Source organism: Ornithorhynchus anatinus, chromosome 10 (genome assembly GCF_004115215.2).
Source record: "Ornithorhynchus anatinus isolate Pmale09 chromosome 10, mOrnAna1.pri.v4, whole genome shotgun sequence".
Taxonomy (NCBI): Eukaryota; Metazoa; Chordata; class Mammalia; order Monotremata; family Ornithorhynchidae; genus Ornithorhynchus; species Ornithorhynchus anatinus.
The window spans coordinates 52,664,131-52,677,751 of NC_041737.1; the positions used below are offsets into that span (position 1 = coordinate 52,664,131).

General features: G+C 55.1%; 2 protein-coding genes across 2 annotated transcripts; both read right to left on the reverse strand.

The window, feature by feature from the left end:
• Positions 1-954: 954 nt before the first annotated feature.
• RPS9 (ribosomal protein S9) lies at positions 955-5,068 on the reverse strand. Its single transcript, XM_029074301.2, has 5 exons — positions 4,979-5,068; positions 4,379-4,496; positions 4,149-4,271; positions 1,853-2,039; positions 955-1,198 (listed from the first exon to the last, which is right to left on the reverse strand). Exons 2-5 carry the CDS (start codon positions 4,473-4,475, stop codon positions 1,021-1,023), a joined length of 585 nt encoding a protein of 194 aa, XP_028930134.1. The 5' UTR covers positions 4,476-4,496; positions 4,979-5,068; the 3' UTR covers positions 955-1,020.
• Positions 5,069-8,712: 3,644 nt separating this feature from the next.
• Positions 8,713-13,621, reverse strand: TSEN34 (tRNA splicing endonuclease subunit 34). Its single transcript, XM_029073744.2, has 3 exons — positions 13,359-13,621; positions 10,626-11,106; positions 8,713-9,154 (listed from the first exon to the last, which is right to left on the reverse strand). The coding sequence occupies exons 1-3, from the start codon at positions 13,605-13,607 to the stop codon at positions 8,967-8,969; spliced, it is 918 nt and encodes a 305-aa protein (XP_028929577.1). The 5' UTR covers positions 13,608-13,621; the 3' UTR covers positions 8,713-8,966.

Genomic DNA, 13,621 nt, shown 5'->3' on the forward strand with positions numbered 1-13,621 from the left:
GTGCTTACTATGTGCCAAGCACTGTTCTAAGCACTGATAGGCACAAGGTTATCACATCATCCCATGTGTTAATCTCCATTTTACAAATGCTAACAGGCACAGAGAAGTAAAGTGATTTGCCCAGTGACACTGGTGACAAGTGGCAGAGATGGGAATAGAACCCATGAACTCCCAAACCCAAGCTTTCCACTACTGCTTCTTACCTGTACTCCTTAATCACTTGCCACTCCAGCCCCCTTTTACACACATCCATTTCTCCTCATTTGTTTCTCCTAGTCTGTAAAATAGGATTGCATCAATACCATTATCCTGCCATTAATGATACCAAGTTGATAAACTAGCCGTAAACACAGCCCCTGAACCAGATGGCCATCAGAAATAGCAATTCAAATTGCAGTGATTGGAGTGGTGAAATTAACTATGGGCAGAAGCTACAGGAAGGCCACATACATTGTGTATTGTGTTGTGGTAGGTAATTAAGTCCAGAGCCCTCAGTGACAAAAACACAAAACATAAACCTGAAAGCAGGCATCTTTTCAGCACACAAATCATTCAACTCTGGCCGCTGATACCTGCCAGAAGTCCTTCATCAGGGAGCAGCTTTGGGGTGGCAAGGAAGAAGCGGGAAAGTGGTGTGACCTAATGGAAAAAGCATGGGCTTGGCAGTCAGGCCCTGGGTTCTAATCCCAGCTCGGCCACTTTCTGCTGTGACCTTGGGGAAGTTATTTCCTTCTCTGGGCCTCAGGTCATCTCACCCACAAAATGGAGATTAAAGCTGTGAGCCCCATGTGGGATACAAAACCTAACCCCTGATTAGACCCTCCACTATAATCCCGCTCTACGGGGGGGGGGGGGGGGGGGGGGAGAAGACAGGATAAGGACAGTTACTATGGGCTTCCTGGAAAAAAGAGGCAAGTGGCTCCAATCTCACACCAGTAACACAATACAACACGAGCCGGTTATAGATTTTATTTAGTAGGAACATAGGTGTGTGTATGTGGGTTTTAATAGGGCAGGATTTTAATCCTCCTCCTCATCGTCACCAGCCCCGGCTCCACCCTGCCCCTTCTTGGCATTCTTCCTCTTGACCCGGCCGGGCCGCCCACCACCGTACGGCGAGCGCAGGGAGAAGTCGATGTGTTTCTGGGAGTCCAGGCGCACGATGAACGACGGGATGTTCACCACCTGCTTGCGGACCCTGTTGGGGGCGGGAGGGAGGGGGGAGTTAAACGGGATGGGGAGGTGACACAGTGGCCCCTCTTGGATTGGGCTGGACCCCCACATTGGGATCAAACTTTGTGGACAGGGCCTTGAAGGCCAAATAAGATCTTTTAAATTGCCAAGCTTTTTCCTCCCGTACACAAGAGAGTCCTTAAGGCCCTACTCCCCCCCGCCCCAGAATGGAAACACCTTCCATGTTAGCAGATGAGCACACTGTGAGCCTTTAATAAATAGATCCAAGCCACCCTCGGCTCTCCCTCTGTCTTATGTTCGGTCTGTGCTTCCTGCCCTCACTTATCAGGCTCCCTCGTTCTGTTTTGTTGGACGGTGTGGTAGGAGGGCTAACAAGATGGCAATTACCTGGGCTGCCAACTGGATGCTCCAGCAGAACCTTCGCAAGGTGTACGGCTGGGCCGCAGTGACCCTCGCGCTGGATTTTATTGGGGGGCAGTGGCTACCCCCTTACTAAAAATTGAGGGGAGAGGGCCAGGCCCCCTGCATGGTGAGCGCACCCTGGTCACCTCCGGGGGCTGCACGGGAGATACCAAATGCAAAGCTTTAAGCGAGGCGGCGGTGGAGGGACGGGGTGACTGAGGGGTTTGGATTTCTGGGTTTAGGAGGCGAGGGCTACCTGATGTGGCGCTGGCGGATGAGCACACGGGCATGGTGGATGGACTTGGCCAGGCCCAGCTTGAAGACCTGGGTCTGCAGGCGCCGCTCCAAGAAGTCTTCAATCTTGAGGCCAAGGATGTAATCCAGCTTCATCTTCCCCTCGTCCAGCACACCGATCCGCACCAGTCGCCGCAGGAGGGCATTTCCTGGTTAAGGAAGAGCTGGGGGTGAGGAAGGGGGTCCTGTAGAAGCAAGGGACAGCCCCCACCTCAATCTCCCGAGCCCACCCATGACCATCCTGGATCAATGTAGATATTTCTCATCGTTTTTTTTTTAAATGGCATATAAAGTCCTTACTCCGTCAGGCGCTATACCTATATCCTTCTGACTCCCAGACCGTGCTGTTTCTCATTTAACCACGGGCATTTAATCTCCACCTGGAACCTTCCCTCTTTTGTTAACTCCTCGTGAGCAGGTATCACATCTATTACACTTTCCCAAATGTTTAACACTGTGGTCCACGCCTAATTTCCACCAGTGCACCCTTCCAGCATTGACTAGACTACTGTCAACCCTCACTAAATGAAGTCCTGGGAGGGCAGGTGAAAATGAATGACGAGGCCAAAGACTAATTAAAGAATAATGATGGTATTTCTTAAGTGCTTACCATGTGCCAGGCACTATCACTTTCTACCGTTCTAAGCGTTGGGGTAGATTCAAGTTAATCAGATTGGACAGTCCCTGTCCCACATGGGGCTCAGCCTCACTGCCGCCCCGTTTTCACAAAAGAATGGAGGCCCAGAGAAGTGAAGTCACTCTTCATACAGCAGCCAAGTGGTGGGGCCAGAATTAGAACCCAGGACCTTCTGATTCTCCCCTGCCTTCAAAGTCATACTGAAGGCTCATCTCCTCCAGGAGGCCTTCCAGAGAAGCAGCGTGGCTCAGTGGAAAGGGCCCAGGCTTGGGAGTCAGAGGTCATGGGGTCGAATCCCGGCTCTGCCACTTGTCAGCTGTGTGACTGGGCAAGCCACTTCACGTCTCTGAGCCCCAGTTACCATTAAAATGGGGATTAAGATTGCAAGCCTCACATGGGACAACCCGATTACCCTGTACCTACGCCAGGGCTTAAAACAGTGCTCTGTACATAGTAAGCGCTTAACAAATACCAACATTATTATTCCAGACTAAGCCCCCCTTTTCCTCTGCTCCCCCTCCACAGCACTTGTGTATATACATATTTATAACTCTACATTAACGATGTGTACCTATAGTCCTATTGATGCCTGTTTACTTGCTTTGTCATCTGTCTCCCTCCTTCTAGACCGTGAACCCGCTGAGGGCAGGGACTATTTGTTGCTGAATTGTATTTTTCAAGCGCCTAACACAGTGTGCTGCATGCCACTAGGGCTCTATAAGGACGAGCGAATGATTGCCAGGCCTGGCCTCTATTGCACACCTCCATGCTGCTCCTCAGCACGCTCCAGACTATTTGTTGAACTGGATTTTTCAAGCGCCTAACATAGTGTTCTGCACCTCATAAGGGCTCTATAAGGACGAGGGAATGATTGCCAGGCCGGGCTGTATTGCATGCCTCCATGCTGCTCCTCAGCGTGCTCCAGACTATTTGTTGCTGAACTGTACTTTTCAAGCGCCTAGCGTAGTGTTCTGCACCCTGTAGCAGCTCTATAAGGAGGAGGGAATGATTGCCAGGCCTGGCCTCTATTGCACACTTGATTGACTGTAAGTCCGTCAAACGGCAGGGACTGTCTATCTGTTGCCGACCTGTTCATCCCAAGCGCTTAGTACAGTGCTCTGCACATAGTAAGCGCTCAATAAATACTATTGAATGAATGAATGAATGCACACCTCCATGCTGCTCCTCAGTGTGCTGCAGACTATTTGTTGCTGAACTGGACTTTTCAAGCGCCTAACACAGTATGCTGCATGCCATTAGGGCTCTATAAGGACACGAGAATGATTGCCAGGCCTGGCCTCTATTGCACGCCTCCATGCTGCTCCTCAGCGCGCTCCGAACTATTTGTTGCCGAACTGTACTTTTCAAGCGCCTAACACAGTGTGCTGCATGCCATTAGGGCTCTATAAGGACACGAGAATGATTGCCAGGCCTGGCCTCTATTGCACGCCTCCATGCTGTTGCTCAGCGCGCTCCAGTCTATTTGTTGCTGAATTGTACTTTTCAAGCGCCTAGCGCAGTGTGCTGCACCCCATAAGGGCTCTGTAAGGACGAGGGAATGGTTGCCAGGCCCGGGCCGTATTGCACGCCTCCATGCTGCCCCTCCCCTCCTCCCGGGCACCTTCAAACAGCCGCCTCTGGTCCTTCTCGTCCAGCGTGAGCAGCTCCCGGGCCGCCTTGCGGATCTTGGCCAGGGTGAACTTGACCCTCCAGACCTCGCGCTTGTTGCGGAGCCCGTACTCGCCTGGGGGCAGAGAAGGGGGTGGGGTGAGGCCGGGGGCTCGTCCCCCTGCCGCCCTAGAGGGAGGAGGGGGCGTTCGGGTCCGCCAGGCCCCTCTCCCGACTGCTCACCGATGAGCTTCAGCTCCTGGTCCAAGCGGGACTTCTCGAAGGGCCTCCGCGGGGTCACGTAGGTCTTGCGGCAGACCCAGCTCCGGGCCACCGGCATGGCGGCTCAGCCCCACTGCGCCTGCGCGGAGACAGAAAAAGGGGGGGGGGGGTCTTCGGGTCAGCGCTAAATGGGACGGCACGGGTCTCCCCGCGCGCATGCGCACACAGAAGGGCGGGAGGACCCCAGGGAGCGCGAGTGGGGACGGCACATGCCTCCCCGCGCGCATGCGCAGAGAGGGGGCGCGCGCCTCCAGGGAGCGCGAGGGGACGGCACGTGCCTCCCCGCGCGCATACGCACAGAGGGGGCGCCAGTGAGCGCGGACGGCGCCCACCCGCGCGCATGCGCAAAGGAGACCTCCCCCCGGTGAGTCCGATCCCACCGCTGAGGGATGGCGCTCCCTCCCCGCCCCCGAGACGGGTCCTCGGAGGTCAGTCCGCCCCCCCCCCTTCGCTTTTCCGCAAACCCGAGCGCGCGCCATTCCTCTCCCAGTCTTGCCAACCCCAATAAAGCGCTTTCAAAATGTCTTCTCCCCCGCCATGAGTCGTCAGGGAGGCCCTCACCTCTGCCCCAAGAAGCGTAGAAGACACAGACAAGAAGGCGAAAGAGCGCACGCCGCTTCAGGGGGCTCTTATATAGGCTCCGTGCTCGCCTGACGTCATCACGGCCGGGCCCGGCGGCAGCCTATCAGAGGAAGGAGCCGGCTGCCATAGAGATGACCGGAGCAGCCTAGAGTGTCCGCGCCCAATTGCGCCCCCTAGGTGCAGGAGCCGCTCAGGCCGGGTTTTCTGAGGGGAAGAGGGAAGAGGCAGCGTGGGCCAGTGGTTAGAGCACGGGCCTGCGAGCCGGAGGATAATAATGATAATAATGTTGGTATTTTTTAAGCGCTTACTATGTGCAGAGCGCTGTTCTAAGCGCTGGGGTAGACAGGGTCATCAAGTTGTCCCACGTGAGGCTCCCAGTCTCCATCCCCATTTTCCAGATGAGGTCACTGAGGCCCAGAGAAGTGAAGTGACTCGCCCACAGTCACCCAGCTGACAAGTGGCAGAGCCGGGATTCGAACCCATGACCTCTGACTCCCAAGCCCGGGCCCTGTCTGCTGAGCCACAGTAATCAGGTTGTCCCACATGAGGCTCACAGTCTTCATCCTCATTTTACAGATGAGGGAACTGAGGCCCAGAGAAGTGAAGTGACTTGCACAAGGTCACACAGCTGACAAGTGGCAGAACCGGGATTAGAACTCCTGACCTCTGACTCCCAAGCCCGGGCTCTTTCCACTGAGCCACGTTGCTTCTCAACTACAAAGAACCCAGTAGTCAGAGGACCTGGGTTCTAGTCCTGGCTCCACCACTTGTCTGCTGAGGGACCATGGTGGCGCAGTGGAAAGAGCACGGGCTTTGGAGTCAGGGCTCATGAGTTCAAATCCCAGCTCTGCCACTTGTCAGCTGTGTGACTGTGGGCAAGTCACTTCACTTCTCTGTGCCTCAGTTCCCTCATCTGTAAAATGGGGATTAAGACTGTTAGCCCCACGTGGGACAACCTGATTCCCCTGTGTCTACCCCAGCGCTTAGAACAGTGGTCTACACATAGTAAGCGCTTAACAAATACCAACATTATTATTATTGTTATTACCATGGGCAAGCTTCAGTCTGCTCCCCAGATCATTTTTCTACAAAAATGTTCAGGACATGTCACCCTGTTTCTCAAAGAACTCCATTGGTTGCCCATCCACCTCCACATCAAACAAAAACTCTTCACCTTTGGCTTTAAAGCCCTCCACCACCTTGCCCCTTCTACCTCACTTCTCTCCTACAACCCAGCCCGCACACTTTGCTCCTCTAGCACTCACCTCCCTGTGCCTCAATCTTACCCAACCGCTGTCGAACTCTCGGCCCCGTCCTCCCCTTGTCCAGGAACGTCCTCCCAGCTCAAATCCGACAATCACTCGCCCCTCCTTCAAAGCTTTATTGAAGGCCCATCTCCTCCAAGAAGCCTTCCCAGACCAAGCTCCCCTTTTCCTCATCTCCCACTCCCTTCTGCGTCGCCGTCTTGCTCCCATTGCTCTTCCTCCATCCCGGCCCCGTGGCACCTTTGTACATATATTTGTATTGATGTGTCTCCCTCACTGTAGACTGTAAGTTCATTTTGGGCAGGGAATATGACTGTTTATTATTGTCTTGTTCTCTCCCGAGTGCTCAGTACAAGTGCTCTGCACACCGGGAGCACTCAATAAATACTATTTAATGAAGTCACTTCACTTTTCTGCCTTGGTTACCTCATCTGTAAAATGGGGATTAAGACTGTGAGGCCTATGTGGGACAAGGACTGGGTTCAACCCAATTATCTTCTATCACAGCACTTAGTACAATGCCTAGCACATAGTAAGCAAGCACTTAAATTCCGCAATTGCCATCGTTCCCCTCTCAAACCATCTTACGGGCCAAAACTCAACACTGGGGTCCATCTGGTCAAGTCCTACTTGAGCTGAAAACCCAGGGCATGATCCACCCCACCCCAACGGACCAGGCAGTGATCTGGCACCCAGGGAGCATCATGAGATCTCGAGGGCAGGGTCTCTCAATCGTTAATAATAATTTAAAAAACAGTGGCCTGTTATACACTATGTGTCCTAAGTGCTGAGGTAGTTAGCTACAAGGTAATCAGATTGGATACATTCCCTTCCCTCTTGAGGCTTACAGGCTGTTACAGAATCCCCATTTTCCAGATGAGATAACCGAGGCACAGAGAAAAGTGCCGCTCTAAATGGAAGGTACTCAATTATATTCACTGGTTAGACTAATTTCTTCCCACCATCTCCTGGTCATACTCACGCATAAAACGTGTATTTTTAACTTTTCTGTCTTCACTTTGGCTGAAAATGGGTTTTGCCCCACAAACTCCCGCCCACACTCGGCAACGTGACACACCCACCCCTCCCCACGATACCCATGGGGAGATCGGGAACGCGGCCGTCAGGGACAAGAGGCCGGGGGGCACCGTGCCAACCGCCACCACCGAAATCCATTCCTTTGTGCGTCTTCTCTGGGACGGACCGGCCCGACGGGCGACTCCATTCACTTTTCTTTCGCTTTTAACTCCCGAGCGTTTGACATTTTGGGTCCGCTAGTCCGACAGACCAAAGGAGTCGGATCTCTATAACCTCAAGTCAATCGTATTTATTGAGCGCTATGCACAGAGCACTGTACTAAGCGGTTGGGAGAGTACCCCGGACACACTCCCTGCGCACAGCGAGTTTACAGTCTAGAGGGGGAGAAAGACATTGATGTAAATAAACGATATGCACTCGTGTCCACCCAGCATGGTGGACATTCAACAGATCTGCTGCTGCGTGGAAGTGCAGAGATGGGGTGCTACTGCCTGTTTGGGGTGCCTTTTTTCATCAATCCCATTGGCCTACCGTGCCCCTCGGCTCTGGCAGATCACGGCAACTGTTACCCAGATCTGGCAGGCCCTCCCCCCGAGTTGATCCCACCGAGCCCCCTCTGCCACTCGACTGTTAGCCCCGCTGTACCTTTACGTTGCCTTTTATTTATATTATGGCAGCTCTCTTATTGTGTCTGCACCAAACCATCTCCCACCCGATTTGTAAATCGTGAGTCGCCGCAAGGCCAGGGACGGTGTCTTTCTCTCATCCGGTCAATTCTTTCCAGCGCTTCCTCCCGCTCTGGCATGTGAGCTCCACTTGGGCCAGGGGCTGTGCCCGACTGAAGGACCTTGGATCAACCCCGATGCCCCGCTCATTATCGGCACAGGGTTTTGCTCAGCAAATCCTGCTACGACGGCCATTTATGGAGAAGCCGCAATCGGGCCGGAGCAGCCATTTTGTGGAGTCACCGTTTCGCGGGCACGAAGGGTCGAGCTGGGTGAGGAAGGGAGAGGGACTGGGACAGGGTTGGGGGGGTGGGAGGGACGACGCCCTTTTGAATCTAGTCTGACCTGACCAGGCTGGGGTCTCGGGGGTCCGGCCTCCCCCTCTGAGCTCTGCCCACTGGAGGGGACGAGGAGCAAAGTTTGGGTTGGGATCCGAGGGAAAGCCAAGAGCCAACAAGCGGCTACAGTTTTTTTTTAAATGGTAATTGTTAACTACTTACTACGTGCCAGGCACTCTACTAAGTGCTGAGGTAGAGAACAGATAATCGGGCTGGACGTAATCTCTGTGCCATATGGGGCTCACAGTCTTCATCCCCATTTTACAGATGAGTTAACTAACTGAGGCAAAGTGGCTTGCCCAAGGTCATCCAGCAGACCTGTGGAGGAGCTGGGATTAGAACCCGGGTCTTCCGACTCCCAGGCCCTTGCTCTTTCCACTGGGCCTCGCTGCTTCTTTCCTGAGCTCTCTCTGCCTCTCCAACACGGACCGCAGGCAGGGTCCAAAAGGGACTGTCGACAGAGTCCGGAATAGAGCGGGGCGGGGGAGGAAAGAGCCCCTAATGTCCGGTCCTGTGGCAAACCTCCCCCTGCCCCTTTATTCCCCGGCCCGGGAAGAGAGAGAAAAGCCCCGGAGTCATCGTTCCCGACGGCCAGGCGGGCTCAGGCCAGCCCGGCCCACTCCAGCGAGGTGTAGCAGACGGAGCCGTCGGGGCGGGCCGAGCACAGGAGCACCGTCTTGCGGACGTTGGTGCCCAATCGTCCGGCGGAGACCAGGTCCCGGAGCGGAAGGGGCTCCTCGGGCTGCCAGCACAGGGCGACGAAGTGAGCGTGGAAGCGCAGGGGGTCGCCTGAGGAGAAGCAAAGGAGGGCGGTGATGGCGGCGGCCTGGGGTTGGGAGGCATGAGTCAAGTTATCCTGTCTTCTCCCTCTGCCCTCGCCCCCTGCCAAACTCCAAAACTCCTCTCCGTCGGCTTTAAAGTACTCAATCACCTCGCCCCGCTCACCGCATCACTCTCCTACTCGAGCCCGGCCCACAAACTTTGCTCCTCTAATGCCAACCTTCTCACTGTCCCTCCATCTCGTCTCTCTCGCCGCCGACCTCCTGCCCACATCCCGCCTCTGGCCTGGAACACCTTCCCTCTTCATAACCAACAAAAAATTAGTTTCCTCGCCTTCAAAGCCTTATTGAAGGCACATCTCCTCCAAGGTCTTCCCTAACTAAGCCCTCATTTCCTTTTCTCCCACTCCCTTCGGCGTCATCTTGACTTTCTCCCTTTATTCACCAGCCCCCAACCCCACTGCACATCTGTAATTTATATTGTCTGTCTCTCTCTCTAGATTCCTGCAGTTTCCTGCGAGCAGGGAATGTGTCTGTTGGGTTGTACTCTCCTAAGCACTCAGTACAATGTTCTGCACACAGTAAGCGCTCAATAAATACGAATGACAGGAAGAAGGGGGCTCCAGCTGTCACAACTGTGTGCTGAGAGGTCGCCTCTGGAACAGTGCTCTGCACGCAGCACGTGCTCAGTAAATTCATTCAATAGGATTTATTGAGCGCTTACTATGTGCAGAGCTCTGTACTAAGCGCTCGGTAAATACCACTGACTGATGGGAAAACAATGGAAGTCAGAAGGACCTAGGCTCTAATCCCTTCTCTGCCACTTGTCTGCTGTGTGACCTTGGGCTAGTCACTTCACTTCTCTGTGACTCAGTTCTCTCATCTGGAAAATGGGAATTGAGACTGCGAGCCCCATTTGAGACCTGATTATCTTGTATCTACCCGAGTGAGTGACACTGTGCCTATTACATAGTAAACGCTTAACAAAAAACATTAAAAACAAAAACAAAGAAGGGGGGGGGATGCTGATGGGGCAGAGGAGAGAACCCAACCCCCCCTCCCCGTTCATTCATTCAATCAAATTTATTAAATGCTCACTGTGTGCAAACCACGGTACAAAGCCCTTAGGAGAGTACACTACAACAGACACATTCCCTTATCCCTTAGAGAAGCAGCGTGGCTCAGTGGAAAGAGCCCGGGCTTGGGAGTCAGAGGTCATGGGTTCGAATCCTGGCTCTGCCACTGTGGGTAAGTCACTTAACTTCTCGGTGCCTCAGTGACCTCATCTGCAAAACGGGGATGAAGACTGTGCGCCTCACATGGGACAACCTGATGACCCTGTATCCCCTCCAGCGCTTATTTGTAAGCGCTTAACAAATACCAACATTACTATCCATGACGAGCTCACAGTCTTAAGCGCTTAGTACAGTGCTCAACTCAGAGGAAGCCGCTCCACAGACCCAGGGATTGACGTGACTCACCGGGGTAGACCAGGAAGTCCCCGCCGAACTTGCCCCCGGCCGTGAGGAAGTAGCCCCGCTGCCACAGGTCACGATAGACGCGGTATCGGAGCTCGTGGGAGGGACGGCCGGCGTGGGGCCAGTCCGGGGAGGGGACGCGCCAGTCCAGCAGCGGGGCGAGCCGGGGCCGGGGCCGGGCCGTGGGCAGCTGCAGCAGCATGGCCGTCCGGGGCAGCGGCGGGGTCGGCGGGTGGTCCGCGGAGGGCTCGCCCTCCGGCCGCCCGGCCTCAGCCTCACCTTCCTCTTCCTCCTCCTCGGCCTCCATCATCTCGGCCGCCGGTTCCGATCGGTCCACGGACTCCTGCCGTCTCTGTCTCTTCCGGGCCCGGCCTTGGGCGATCTTCTGGGCCAAGCCCTGCAGCCGGGACCTCCGCTCCGCCAGGGCCAGCGCCTGCTGCTCCCGGAAACTCTCCTCTTGCGCCTGCAGGTAGGCCGCCACGGCCTGGGGAGATACGTGGGGGTGAGGGTTCTTGTACTTTCCAAGCGCTCGGTCCAGCGCTCTGCACAGAGTAAGCGCTCCATAAATACTATTGGTCTCTACCTGTTGCCGAATTGCCTTTCCAAGCGCTCAGTCCAGCGCTCTGCACATAGTAAGCGCTCCATCACCCCACACATCCTATCCGTTACCGAGACCTGCCGGTTTCACCTCTACAATATCGCCAAGATCCGCCCTTTCCTCTCCACCCAAACGGCTACCTTAGTGCTACGGGCTCTCGTTATATCCCGGCTAGACTACTGTGTCAGCCTTCTCTCTGACCTCCCTTCCTCCTCTCTCGCCCCGCTCCGGTCTATTCTTCACTCCGCTGCCTGGCTCATCTTCCTGCAGAAACGACCTGGGCATGTCACTCCCCTTCTTAAACAACTCCAGTGGTTGCCTATCGACCTCCGCTCCAAACAAAAACTCCTCACTCTAGGCTTCGAGGCTCTCCATCACCTTGCCCCTTCCTACCTCTCCTCCCTTCTCTCTTTCTACCGCCCACCCCGCACGCTCCGCTCCTCTGCCGCCCACCTCCTCGCCGTCCCTCGGTCTCGCCTATCCCGCCGTCGACCCCCGGGTCACGTCCTCCCGCGGTCCCGGAACGCCCTCCCTCCTCACCTCCGCCAAACTGATTCTCTTTCCCTCTTCAAAACCTTACTTAAAAATCACCTCCTCCAAGAGGCCTTCCCAGACTGAGCTCCTCTTCCCCCTCTACTCCCTCCGCCATCCCCCCTTTACCTCTCCGCACCTAAAGCCTCATTTTCCCCTTTTCCCTCTGCTCCTCCACCTCTCCCTTCCCATCCCCACAGCACTGTACTCGTCCGCTCGACTGTATATATTTTCGTTACCCTATTTATTTTGTTAATGAATTGTACATCGCCTCGATTCTATTTAGTTGCCATCGGTTTTTATGAGATGTTCTTCCCCTTGACGCTGTTTAGTGCCATCGTTCTTGTCTGTCCGTCTCCCCCGATTAGACTGTTAGCCCGTCAAACGGCAGGGACTGTCTCTATCTGTTGCCGATTTGTTCATCCCAAGCGCTTAGTACAGTGCTCTGCACATAGTAAGCGCTCAATAAATACTATTGAATGAATGAATGAATACTATTGGTCTCTACCTGTTGCCAAATGGTACTTTCCAAGTACTCAGTGCAGCGCTCTGCACATAGTAAGCGCTCCATAAATACTATTGGTCTCTACCTGTTGCCGAATTGCCTTTCCAAGCGCTCAGTCCAGCGCCCTGCACATAGTAAGCCCTCCATAAATACTATTGGTCTCTACCTGTTGCCAAATGGTACTTTCCAAGCACTCAGTGCAGCGCTCTGCACAGAGTAAGCGCTCCATAAATACTATTGGTCTCTACCTGTTGCCGAATTGCCTTTCCAAGCGCTCAGTCCAGCGCTCTGCACAAAGTAAGCGCTCCATAAATACTCTTGGTGTCTACCTGTTGCCGAATGGTCCTTTCCAAGCGCTCAGTCCAGCGCTCTGCACAGAGTAAGCACTCCATAAATACTATTGGTCTCTACCTTGCCGAACTGCCTTTCCAAGCGCTCAGTCCAGCGCTCTGCACAAAGTAAGTGCTCCATAAATACTCTTGGTCTCTACCTGTTGCCGAATGGTCCTTTCCAAGTGTTCGGCCCAGCGCTCTGCACATAGTAAGCGCTCAATAAATACTACTGGTCTCTACCTGTTGCCGAACGGTCCTTTCCCAGCGCTCAGCACCCTGTAAGCGCTCCATAAATACGACTGCATGAATAACAAGCGTTTAACCAGCATCGTTATTAATAATAATAATAATAATGATGGTAGTTGTTAAGCGCTGACTATGTGCCGAGCACTGTTCTAAGCGCTGGGGGAGACACAGGGGAATCAGACTGTCCCACGTGGGGCTCCCGGTCTTCATCCCCATTTTCCAGATGAGGGAACTGAGGCCCAGAGAAGTGAAGTGACTTGCCCACGGTCACCCAGCTGACAAGGGGCGGAGCTGGGATTCGAACCCATGACCCCTGACTCTTTCCACTGAGCCACGCTGCTTCTCATTCTTTCGTGGGCCTCAGCGAGCTCCTCCGTAAAATGGGGATGGGGTTGGTTCAGGGATCTTCATCGAGCGCTTACTGCGTGCGGAGCCCTGGCCTAAGCGCTCGGGGTGTCCCCTCTTAGCGCAGGAGGGTCGCAGCAGCGCCGGTGCGGGGGGGGGGGGGGAGGGGGGGTGCTGACCTGGCCGGGGGGAGCGGGCCCGGGGCGGGGGCGGGCGGCGGAGACGAGGGCGGCGGCGCCGAGGTCGGCCAGCAGGCGGGCCTCCTCGGGCAGCAGCAGCAGCGGCAGCCCTCGGCGGGCGTTCTGCCGCGGCTCCCGGGCCGGGGCCCCCGCCGCCCGCCCGCACAGCCCCAGACGCTCCCGCAGCTCCCGCGCCGCCTCCGCGCCCCACACCAGCGCGCGCCCGCCCGACACCTCCACCACCAGCATGGCCGCCCTCTCCG

Bases quoted from the DNA above. Each gene is read 5' to 3' on its own strand.
- RPS9 (XM_029074301.2), bottom strand. From the start codon at position 4,475: ATGCCGGTGGCCCGGAGCTGGGTCTGCCGCAAGACCTACGTGACCCCG. The intron at 2,040-4,148 runs GTGCCCGGGAGG...TTCCTTAACCAG, and splicing joins CCAGAGGCGGCTGTTTGAAG to GAAATGCCCTCCTGCGGCGA. The intron at 1,199-1,852 runs GTAGCCCTCGCC...CGCCCCCAACAG, and splicing joins ATCCGCCAGCGCCACATCAG to GGTCCGCAAGCAGGTGGTGA.
- TSEN34 (XM_029073744.2), bottom strand. From the start codon at position 13,607: ATGCTGGTGGTGGAGGTGTCGGGCGGGCGCGCGCTGGTGTGGGGCGCG. The intron at 11,107-13,358 runs GTCAGCACCCCC...GTATCTCCCCAG, and splicing joins GGCCCGCTCCCCCCGGCCAG to GCCGTGGCGGCCTACCTGCA. The intron at 9,155-10,625 runs GTGAGTCACGTC...GCTTCTCCTCAG, and splicing joins GGACTTCCTGGTCTACCCCG to GCGACCCCCTGCGCTTCCAC.